This window comes from Myotis lucifugus, unplaced genomic scaffold (genome assembly GCF_000147115.1).
Source record: "Myotis lucifugus unplaced genomic scaffold, Myoluc2.0 scaffold_937, whole genome shotgun sequence".
In the NCBI taxonomy this organism is placed as follows: Eukaryota; Metazoa; Chordata; class Mammalia; order Chiroptera; family Vespertilionidae; genus Myotis; species Myotis lucifugus.
The window spans coordinates 21-12,086 of NW_005871985.1; the positions used below are offsets into that span (position 1 = coordinate 21).

Here is a 12,066-nt window from a genome sequence, read left to right on the forward strand (position 1 = left end):
CGTGACACCACACCCAACCACCAGACATATGTCCCCCTGCACTCCCTGCCTCTCAGCCCCGTGACACCACCACCCAACCACCAGGCGTATGCCCCCCTGCACTCCCTGCCTCTCAGCCCTGCGACACCACACCCAACCACCAGGCGTATGTCCCCCTGCACTCCCTGCCTCTCAGCCCCGCGACACCACACCCAACCACCAGGCGTATGTCCCCCTGCACTCCCTGCCTCTCAGCCCCGCGACACCACCACCCAACCACCAGGCGCATGAGCCCCCAGCATGGGCAGCTTCCAGGACCCCTCCCTCTCCAGAACCCACCCGGCCACCGTCCCGCTCAGGGGTCCCGCCATGGTCGCTGGGCCTCCACAGTCCGCTCCCGTCATTCACTCAGCCGGGCTTTTCCACGTGCCCCGCGGGCCAGGCCTGGGAACCTGGACGTGCATCAGCGGACACCCCCAGGGCTCAGTGCAGGGAGGTGCCTCCCAGAGCCTCTCCCACCGGGAGCAGCCCCCCCCCCCCCCCCCATTGCATCCTGTCCTGGACGCTCTCCTGGGCCCAACCTCTCTAGCAACATGTCCCTGGAGCAGCCTGTGAGCCCCGTGTGGGCGGGGCCGAGCTGATTCCCCTCTGGCCGGGCTGCCGGCACTGCCACTGCGTGGGTACAGTGACAGAAGCAGGGGGCAGACCCAGGTCCCGACCCTCAGCAGCAGGGAGACCGCCTCCCTCCCTCCCTCCCTCCACCGACACACGGCTCCCAGGGGAATGTCTCATTTCTGGAAAACAAAGAATTCCTGGCCAGCGTGGCTCAGTGGTTGAGTGTCGACCCCTGAACCAGGAGGTCACAGTTCAATTCCCAGTCGGGGCACATGCCCGGGTTGATCCCCAGTGTGGGCGTGCAGGAGGCAGCCAATCCATGACTCTCTCTCATCATTGATGTCTCTCTCTCTCTCCCCCTCTCCCTGCCTCTCTCTGGAAAAACAAAACAAAACGAGTTTATTCTGCTCTCCTCTCTGCCTCATCACACCCAGTTTAACAGGAGGCTTCTGAACGTTTTCCCAAAGCCGTTGTCTGTATCACGGCAGGTGCACCAGACAGAAGCGGGAGCTTTGTCGGGGATGCGGAGAGGGCGGAAAATGACGGGGACCGTTTCTAAGGCGTCCCTGTGTGTTACCCAGCACGCGAGGGCCAGTGTCCCCGGGCTGTCTGTGTCTGACTTCTGGGCGAGTTGCTGGGAGGCCAGGGCTGACGTCATCACAGTGGCTGAAAGACCACCTCTGGGTCCCCTGCCGTGTTGAGGATAATAGCCGACAGCTCCGTCCTGCTGGGCCTGGACCCACCATCCACTGTAAACAACGAGAAAACTGGACAAGAGACACAAAACACCTGTTTGCAGATGTCGGGGCCCCGGCGGCTGAGGACTGAGAGAAGGAGGGCAAAGGAATGGAGCCCTGTGACCGGCCTGGCCTGCTGCCCGGTCCCAGGAGGGGCCACTGGGCAGGGCATTCTCGCTGAGCTGGGAGAAGGTGCCCTGAGAGACCAAGCAGCATGCAGAGGGGAGAGAGCTGCGCTGGACAAGAGCTCCGGGAGCTGTGGAGGGGCCGTCGAGTCCTCATGGACGCGGAGGGCATTTCACAGGGGGACGCAGAGAATGACCAGGTTGCTGTAAGGGAAGCAGTTCCCAGGCCTGGGAGGCCGTAGGTCCTGGCCAGGCGGACAGTCCTTGCTGAATACCCAGGCACGCAGCAGGGACACCAAAAGGGCCATCCATGCCTACCGGTGGGACAGAGCGACAAAGTGCAGGAAAAAAAACCTCAGAAAGGTCAGGCTGATGCGCAAACCAGGTGACCGCCGCCAAAGCAAAGTCCAACGCTCCCCGGAGGAAGGAGAGGAAGTCCTGCCTCAGCCACGTGAAATTGACAATGTTTGACTTCCCATCAAATGCCACCGTTCATAAGAAGAAACCAAAGCACCAAGAAGCCGGAGAGAGACCAGCCGTGACCGCGGCCCAGGAAGGAGAGCAACGGCGAACGGAGCGCACAGGCAGGGACTCTGAGACGCCTCCTGTCGTGTGTCGGCGGGTAAAGGAGAGCGTCCGCATAAGGAAGAGTCGCCGGAGATGCTGAAATAAACCCCGTGGAGCTTCTAGAAGTGAAATTACAGTTTCTGAAAGGAGAGAGGCCCTGGAAGGAAGGAATGAGCAGGAGGTTTTGCTGAGGAAAAGATTGGTGAACTTGACATAACTATAGAAACTATTGCTCTAAAGCAAAGAGACAAAAAAAGACTGAAAATGTGAAGAGAGACCGGGTGGTCTGTGGATATAGATCTATCGGTCTGTCCCTCTCTCTAGGTTGGGAGGGGGAGACCCAGGGGATGAGAGAAGACTGAAAAAATTTGAAGAAATGAAGGTTGGAAAATGTCCAAATTTGATGAAAACTATAAACTCATGGTTCCAAGAATCTCATTGAACCCCACGCAGAATAAACACAACAAAAACCTGCCAACTCTAACACAATCAAACTTCTGAGAAACAGTAATAAGAAGAAAATCTTAGAAGCAGCAAGAAAAAAAAACCCACCACATTATGTACAGTGGCATCTATATATATAAAAGGCTAATATGCAAAGTGTCCCCACGGGAGTTCGACCGGGAGACCAGGAGTTCTGTCACTTGCTATGACGTGTGCTTACCACCAGGGGGCAGCATGGAACAAAGGAAGGCCCCAGCCGGCAGTGGGCAGCCAGGAAGGGAGGCCCCAGCCGGCAGCAGGAAGGCCCTGATCGGCCCTGGTTGCCAGCCAGGCCGAGGGACCCTATCCGTGCCCAAATTTCATGCACCAGGCCTCTAGTAAAAGAATGACTGCGGACTTCTCATCTGAAACTATGTGCATCAGAAGACACTAGAACAGCATCTTTAAAGAGCTGAAAAAAATCTATCAAAAGAAAAAAAAAACTTAAAAAATGAAGGCGAGACCGGTTAAGGGTATGGCGTTCTTTTGGGGGGGGTGATAAAAAATGTCCTCAAATTGATTGTGGGGATGGTCGCACAGCGTTGAATACTCTAACAGCCTTTGAATGGGATGTGACTGTTAAGAGTGTACACGAATAAAAGTGTCAGCAAAGCAGTCAGTCAAAAAATGAAGACTTTCGTAGACACACAAAAGCTAGGAGAATTTGTTGCCAGAATCCCACACCTGCAACAAAGTTAAAGGAAAATTTTCAAGCTGAAGAAAAATGTCAAAAGACACGGAGAAGAGGCAAAAGCAAGCCACCGGCTGGTAGATAACGTATATGTCATGAAGCACTGGTGTCCAAAATACATAAAGAACTTCTGCAAGTCAACATTAGAAAACAAAAAAAGAAAACCCTATTAAAAAGTGGGCAGACGGGTTTAACCTGTACTCCACAAAAAGTGTATGTGAGTGGCCCCTGGACACCTGGGACAAGCTGAGCATCGTCCGTCGCCAGGGGAGGCAACTGGGAATGATGAAATACCGTCACGGAGCCACCAGAATGGCTGAAGCAGATGGAGAGTGTGGCGCGTCGGTGAGGGTGTGAAGCAGAGGGAACTCTCAGACACTCCTGGTGGGAACGCAGAGGGGTGCAGCCTCCGTGGAGAGCAGTCTGCCGCAGACACAGTTAGCGTGTGACCCCGCACTTCCTCTCCGCGGGGTTCGCCGGCACTCTGCCTGCTGGTGCGGATGGGACACGGAGGCTCAGGTGTCAGGGACTGGCCCGAGGTCACACAGCAGGGACGCGGCAGCCCTGGGTGGAGGGGCCTGGCGTCCTCGGCCTGTGAGGTCCCAGGGGGAGGTGATGGTGTGTGTCTGGGGTCCTGGCTGGTCATTCCTTCTCTTGTTTCAGGTTGCCCTTCCCGCCCGGGGACCGAGTGACCTTCAACGGGAAGGAATGCATGTGCCAGAAGTGTTCCCTGCCCAAGTCCGCGGGTGGCAGCACGCACCTGTCCCAGGGCCTCTGGAGTGAGTGGGCGCTGGGTGACGTGGGGCAGGGGGCGGGGAGGGGGGCGGCTGGCGCTGACCAGAGGTGGGGGATCATCAGGAAGGGAACCGGGATAGAAATCTCTGGTACGTTCGTGCCGCCAAACCTTTGCACAGGCTGTGCCCGCTGACCTGTGTGCCACTCCTGCTTTTCACCCACCTCCCTTCCTGCGTTTGGCCCAGCTCTGGCCTACCTCCTCCAGGAAGCCCTCCTGGCCTACTTCTCGTTCTCTGCCTCTAGCTCACTCAGCTCCCCACCGTTAATTCCAGGCCATCTAGAAGCCCCTTGGGAGAGCCCTTAAAAGAGCATTGAACTCTGGGCTCCTGTGGTCAGGGCTGCACATCGCAGGAGCCTGGCCAGGGTGTGTATGTAGTAGGTGCTCAATATGTGCTTCTCACATGCAGAAGCTGGAGGTTGTTCCTATAAAAGCAGGAACGCCAGCTGGCCTGTGAGAGCGGGGCAGGCGCAGGCAGGTGCTGGCCTCTTCCAGCGCGGGTGACTCTTCGGGACCCAGAGGGATGTGGGGACTGGGCTGGGGCCCCGCGTTCCGGGCCCTGCTGCTGCCAGGATCCCACTGCAGAGGTGGCATGTTTGGAGCCCACCCTGCGTGTGAGGTCGCTGTGGTGTCCCAGCACCAGGGCCACATGGCCTGGGACAGAGCGGGGTTCCTACTGATTTCTGGAGCCAGGCCCTTGCCCCCGTGGTTCCCATTCATTCACACGTGCACACATTCATTCCACTTGGTCCCCCAGCCTGGGCAGCGAGTGGAGGAAAGCCCCTTCCCTCAGGCGCTGGATCTTGGAGCTCGAGTCTGTCTTAAAGTCGTTTCCCAAAGTTGCATGTGGTTTGAGTGGCGTGGTGATGTGGGAGAGCCAGAGCTTGCCAGCAGCCCTGGGACTGTCCTGGCTCTGGCTGGAGGGTGCACCTACTGCCCAGGCCCAGGTGCTCCACCGCTGGCAGGCAGGCCTCTGTCTCCCCAGCTCCCGGCCCAGTGCTTGCAGTCAGCACTCAGCCACAGCCCAGTGCATGCAATCAACACCCAGCCACGGCCCAGTGCATGCAGTCAGCGCCCAGCCACGGTCCAGTGCATGCAATCAGCACCTAGCCATGGCCCAGTGCATGCAGTCAGCACTCAGCCACGGCCCAGTGCATGCAGTCAGCGCTCAGCCACGGCCCAGTGCATGCAGTCAGCATGTGCAGCACGGCCCAGTGCATGCAGTCAGCCATGTGCAGCCACAGCCCAGTGCATGCAGTCAGCCATGTGCAGCCACAGCCCAGTGCATGCAGTCAGCATGTGCAGCCACAGCCCAGTGCATGCAGTCAGCCATGTGCAGCCACAGCCCAGTGCATGCAGTCAGCATGTGCAGCACGGCCCAGTGCATGCAGTCAGCTCAGCCACAGCCCAGTGCATGCAGTCAGCATGTGCAGCACGGCCCAGTGCATGCAGTCAGCTCAGCCACAGCCCAGTGCATGCAGTCAGCATGTGCAACACGGCCCAGTGCATGCAGTCAGCCATGAGCAGCCACAGCCCAGTGCATGCAGTCAGCATGTGCAGCACGGCCCAGTGCATGCAGTCAGCTCCGCCACGTGGGAACAAGCTTTGTGATTTGTTTTCTACGTGTTTGCCCCCCTGCCCTGTAGCAGGGTCCCCTAAGCACAGCAGCCGGACTATCCCCTCTCTCTGCTCCCTGGGGCACTCTAACTGCTGTAGGGGTGTCCCGAGACCCAGCGGTGAGGCTCCCCCTCCTCTGGGCCCCAGCGATGACATCTGTGTTCTCCTCTTCCTCCCAGGTTGTGGGGGCTGCGGCACAGAAATCCAAAGCGGCCAGTCCCTGGTGGCTCTGGACAAGCACTGGCACCTGGGCTGCTTTAGGTGCAAGGCCTGCGGGAAGGAGCTGAGCGCCGAGTACATCAGCAAGTGAGCAGCGCGGGCGTCGGAACGGAGCCCCGGGGTCGGCCTCCGCCTGTCCCCTGCCTTCCACCGCGCTCATCCCTCCCGTCTCCACGGTTAGACAGGAACCCTGGCTGGGACTGGCGTGTCTGTCCCCACACGCTCAGCCTGGCTTCCCTAGCGGGGTCTGCAGACCCCACCGCCATTCGTTTTGCTGATGGAGCAGATGCCGTGCTCCCATCTTTGACTGTCACACGCCTCCCCGCGCCCATCCCTGGGTCGCCCTCCCCGGGAATTCGCCCCTCGCCGGCACCGGCTCTCCTGCACAATGCAAAGTGCTGTCAGCCGCCACCAGCCCCGCGTGAGGGGCCAGGGCTGAGCAGTCTGGGTTGTCACAACGTGACAGTGCTGAGACCTCTCCAGCACCGGCCGCACAGGGCAGCTCCGCCGCGGGCCACACAGCGCTCCCCGCCTGCGCTCAGGAGGCCGATGGCTGGTTTGCAGGGAGGGAGCTGCTGGGAGACCTTGGCCCTGCAGGGGCACCTGGTTTGCCGAGGGCGTGCATTTAATCCAGAGCTCTGGACAGAGACAGGCGAGTCCCTGGCACAGGAGGGAGTGAGGGTGCAGCGCGCGGTCTCGAGCTCAGAGCGCGCAGCCAGGGGCTCTCTGCGCAGCTCTTCTGGAGCCTCCGCTAGTGCTGATGCCCCGAGGAATAGGCAGTGATGGCGAACCTTTGACACGTGTGTCAGAGGTGACACGCGAACTCATTTTTTTGGTTGATTTTTCTTTGTTAAATGGCATTTAAATATATAAAATAAATATCAAAAATATAAATCTTTGTTTTACTATGGTTGCAAATATCAAAACATTTCTCTATGTGACACGGCACCAGAGTTAAGTTAGGGTTTTTCAAAATGCTGACACGCTGAGCTCAAAAGGTTCGCCATCACTGGGATAGAGCATCACAGGAACTGATCGTGTTAAAAGAAGTCCTGTGATAAAACGGCACGGGATGCAACACACACATGCATGCTGGCACGTGCACACACATGCACATGCTGGCGCACACACATATACTGGCACATGCACACACATGCACGTGCTGGCACACACATATACTGGCACATGCACGCACATGCACACGCACGCACGTGCTGGCACACACATCTACTGGCACATGCACACACACACATGCTGGCACATGCACACACACATGCTGGCACACACACTGGCACATGTACACACATGCACACATGCTGGCACATGCACTGGCACATGCACACACATTTACACATGCTGACACATGCACGCACGCACATGCACATGTGCTGACACATGCACACACATGCTGGCACACATACACTGGCACATGTGCACACATGCTGGCATATGCACACACATGCTGGCACACACACACTGGCTCATGCGCACACATGCTGGCACATGCACACACATGCTGGCACACATACACTGGCACATGCACACACATGCGCACATGCTGGCACATGCACGTACACACATGCACTGGCACATGCACAGGAGGTGGACCCACGTCACTTCCCTGGTGGCCTTATCCTCTGATTCTGCAGGAGGTCTTGCTGGTCTGTGTTTTCTTTCTTTCACCTGCATGTGCCTCTACACTTACCTCAGGATAAACCGTTGTCAGGAGAAGCCCCCTGTGCGGGCCGGGCTCCTGTCGAGGTGAAGGGAGGGGTGGCTCAGGCGGCCTGGCGGACAGAGTGTGAGGATGAAACGAGCCGCCCGCCCCCAGACCGCAGCGGCACGTGGCAGCGGCCCACACTGCGCTGTGACTCAGCAGCCTCCAGACTGTCCCAGAACTGAGGAGGAGGGCGCCTTAGTGTTGCCATGGAGACGTCATCTTTGAACCTCTGGGGTTTGCTGCACATCCACCGGTTCATGGGAAATCGCAGGGCCCTGAGGTCGGCAGCATTTGAAAGTGGCTCCTCGGACCCCATTTCTACCTCCCTGTCCTGTGAGCCAAGGCTTCACCCTCGGGGAGGCTGTGCAGGCAGAGGTGCCCCTGCAGCCCCGGGCCTGTCCCCCCAGCAGGCCCCTCCCCTCCCGCAGGCACCCCGTGACTAGGGGAGGTTGATCATCATAGTAACTGCAGTCACTTTTAAATGAGCTCCCAGCCGGCCGGCGTGGCTCAGTGGTTGAGTGTTGATCTATGAACCAGGAGGTCATGGTTTGATTCCTGGTCAGGGCACACGCCTGGATTGCAGGCTCGATCCCCAATGTGGGGCGTGCAGGAGGCAGCCTGTCGATGATTCTCTCTCATTGTTGATGTTTCTCTCTCGCTCTCCCTCTTTTCCTCTCTGAAATTAAAAAAAAAAAAGAGCCCCTGGTTGGGCAGATGCTGGACCCAGCGTGGTGCCTGCGTGATCTCCCGTCCATGAGCTGCATTTGGGTCCCTTTTTTTTCTTTTTTCTTTTTTTAAAATATATTTTATTGACATTTTACAGAGAGGAAGGGAGAGGGATAGAGAGTTAGAAACATCGATGAGAGAGAAACATCGATCAGCTGCCTCCTGCACATCTCCCACTGGGGATGTGCCCGCAACCCAGGTACATGCCCTTGACTGGAATCGAACCTGGGACCCTTCAGTCCGCAGGCCGACGCTCTATCCACTGAGCCAAACCGGTTAGGGCATCGGGTCCTTTTTCTTACGGCTCCCTCAGTGGGGGCTCCGTGTTTATGCAACCTGCCCCAGGCTGCCCACATACCCAGGAGCAGTGCCCCAAATGGTGTCATTCGTCACTAATCCCACCGCCACCACCAGCACCTGGCGCGGATAGGCCCGCTGTCAACCTCTGGGGGCGCCACCGCCCCTTACTCTGCCGCTGGGCAGGTGGCCCCAGCTCTGTGCACCTCAGTTTCTCCATCCATGAAATGGGACTGTCTTCGTGGTTCCTCGTGGGGCTGGTGTGATGGCGGAGGCCGTGCTGCCGCCTGCGGAGCATGGAGGGTGGTCCTGTCACTGGAGGAGGAGGAAGTGGGCTTGTCCCTCTGCCACAGCCCCTCTCACAGGCGCGGGTTGTGGGCGTTGGGTGCTGGGGTGACCCCGCCCATCCTGACTGCCTGGCTCGTTGCAGGGACGGGCTGCCCTACTGCGAGGCCGACTACCACGCCAAGTTCGGCATCCGCTGCGACGGCTGCGAGAAGTTCATCACGGGGCACGTGCTGGAGGTAAGGCCCGCCCCATGGGCGCTGGGCTGCCCGCCTGTGAGGATTAGGGGGCGGGGCCTCCAGGTGACCCACAGTGCTGTGTGTTTGTGCAAGAATCTGTACCAGAGCCTTTGCCACCTTGTCCTCCCCGCTCTGCCTGGGGACTCCTGGGAGGGAGCCACCTCCTCCAGGAAGCACTCCAGGGCCTCTCTCCTGTACCCTTTATGAGCTGCTCGAGCTGGAGAGGTGTGAAGGACAGAGACCCTGGTCCAGCCCTTCGGCCTAGGTGGGGAGTCTGAGGCCTGGAGGGTTGAAAGCGAGCGCAGGAGGCAGGGCTGTGTCCTGGGGCAGAGCAGAGGGTCTGGTCGCCTGGCAGGCCAGGTCACAGCGCACTTGCAGGCCGGTCCCCCCGGGGCTGCCTGTCGCTTCTAGATCCAGGCGGCAGCGCACGGCGTCCCCCCTGTGAAAAGAGCACGGGCCATGCACTTCCCCACGTCCGTGCAGTAAGACAAATCCCGAGACGACTGGGACCAATGCCCGCCCGCCGGGGCCCAGGCTGCTGCCCTCACCCACCCTGCAGCCCCTCCTCGGCTCTGGGCTGGCTGGATGCCATCGGGGCTGCCGTGGTCCCTGGGGGAGGCTCGGTGACAGAGGACCCCAGGGACAGGCAAGCGGCCGAGCCAGGAGGGTGGCGGACCCAGCCCAGGTGACAGAAGCAGCCTGTTGGGGGAGGACCGGTTGGGGGCTGAGGCTGCAGAGCTCCCCACACCCCGAGGGGATCCCTGGGATCGATTTGTAGTTTAAAGAGCTCCCTCCACCTTGAGAGCAGTGTGCTGAGTGAGTCAGTCAGAAAAGTTTTGACTTCATCACGTGGATAGAAAACTGGACTCGTGAACACACACAGCAGAGGGGGGGCTGCCGGCGGGAGGGGGTGGGGGAGGAGGGGGTCCTAGTATCTGGTGACGGAGAGGATGTGACTGGGTGGTGGGCAGGCGGTGCCATATACAGATCTTGTAACAGAAACGAACCCTCCTGACACCCGGATGTGCATGTTGGTGCTCAGGTGTGTAACCCTAGCGGCTTCCTGACAACTGTGGGCTGTGCCCCTGCACCCGGGGAGGGGCCGACCTGTCCCAGCCCCGCTGCCTGCCTCGCCTTCTGGCCCCATGGAAGGCTCTGGAAATGTCCTCGGGAACACAGGGACAGGGCCTGGGAGCTGTCCCCAGCTCAGTGCTGGCCAGGGGTACCCGATTGGGGGCGGGAGGGGGGGCGGCAACCAGCAGGCCTCCCTGGTGGACCCAGAGGCAAGGGGAAGGCGACCCTTCTGCAGAGTGAGCGTCCCCGTGTTTGATTGCAGCCGAGCACAGCGTGGGGTGCGGTGTCTGTGCTGCCCCCGCCCCCCCATTGCCTCTGTGCACTGGGAGGCACAGGCTGGGCTTCGCTCCCGGCCTGCGGGAGGCTGCGGGCCTCTGGGAAGATTGATGCCCTTGTTTCCTCAGCCGGAGCTGGGCTGGCTGCGTCGTGGGCTCTGCGAGCTCGGAGCTCCCTCCTGGAGGAGAGGCGGCAGCGCGGGCGGCAGAGAGAACCTGGGCGGAGACGAGCCGAGCCGCTCAGCAGCGGCAGCGGAGAGCAGCCGCCACGGTGGCTCCACTTGAGCCCGCCGAGCGTGCCGGGCCGGGCTGCACGGGCACTGGGCTCCTGGGGCAGCAGGTGGCAGGTGCGGGACCTGAAAGAGAAGGGGAAGGATCCGGACCCCTGGCTGCAGGGTGAGGCGGGCGGCCATCCTCGCGGCCACTGTGCCTGTCCAGGCCGGTCCTGGGAACAGGCCCTGGAAGGGACCGTGGGGTCGGCTGATCGGACTGGGCTGTGGTGCCAGGACCCCGGCAGGTAGGCAGCCCGGCCAGGTGCCCCGAGGGCTGGTGGGGAGGCCAAAGGCGCCGTGCGGGGCTGCAGGTGGGGGGCTTGCAGGGAGCAGGGGCAGATCAGCCAGGTGTGAGGCCCCCCAGGCACCTGTCACCCCCTGCCTCTTGTTTGCCCCCAAGATGCTGGTCACCCAGAGCCAGAGCAGAGAGCAGCCAGGCCCTGTCCTCGCTGCCAGCAGGAGCCCTCGGCCTGCCCCGCACCTGGTCTGCGTCCCCGGCAGAGTGCCACCTTCGTGCTCGCGGCAACAGCGCCGCTAGCCGTGCAGTGCTCATCGGGCAGCGGTGGGCGCTTCCTCCCCTGCCTCAGTCTCCCAAATACGAGGCATCCTGTACCCAGTTTCCCGGGTCCTGCAAGTCGGGTGTCTATCCCGATGGGCCTGCTCCATGCTGGATGCAGGGGGAGGGGGACCTTGTGGGTCCTGCAGGGCCTGGGAGATGCCGATGGCCGGGGGCCTGGGAGATGCCGATGGCCGGGGGCCTGGGAGATGCTGATGGCCGGGGGCCTGGGAGGGGCCGAGGTCCCTGGGGGCAGAGGTGGGTGCCTGGAGCAGCCCCACGACAGCGCTGGGCTCCTGGGATGGAGTCGCCCAGGGAGAGAGCTGGGAGGTGCCTGGGGAGTTGCCGGGACAGCAGTGCAGCCAGACCCTCTGGACCAGCTGAGTGAGGGGGAGGACGTGCTGGGTGAGAGGGAGGCCCGGCTCAGACCCTGCTGTCACCTCACCGCACGCCCACTTCACTCTCGATTTTCTTCTCGGTAGAATTAGCTGCAAGGCTTCCCTGCGCAGGTTGGGTGGCGGGGCGGGGGACGGCAAGGATGGGGTGCTGCTGTCTGAGCCCCACCTGTGTCAGCAGCCTAGCTGTCCCCATGGCAACGAGAAGGCAAGTTTCCTCTGGGACCACCAATTCCTCCCTCCCTGCCTCCCTCCCTCCCTTTAATCCTTCCTCCCCACTCTCCTCCCTCTATCCTAGCACCTTCCCGCTTCCCTTCCTTCCTCTCCCTCAATCCACCACTCACAGGTCCTTCCTGGACACCCACGGGGTCCTGGCGGGCTGGGGGCTGCCTTCCTGAGAA

The 12,066-nt window shown here is 60.5% G+C and overlaps 1 protein-coding gene across 1 annotated transcript; it reads left to right on the top strand.

Moving 5' to 3' along the window:
• Nucleotides 1-3,860: 3,860 nt before the first annotated feature.
• Nucleotides 3,861-10,742, top strand: LOC111824117 (actin-binding LIM protein 2-like; the record flags this gene model as incomplete). Its single annotated transcript, XM_023747657.1, has 4 exons — nucleotides 3,861-3,976; nucleotides 5,787-5,913; nucleotides 9,000-9,093; nucleotides 10,572-10,742. Coding segments are annotated over 4 exons (493 nt in total), but the record flags the coding sequence as incomplete, so codon positions are not given.
• Nucleotides 10,743-12,066: the final 1,324 nt, after the last annotated feature.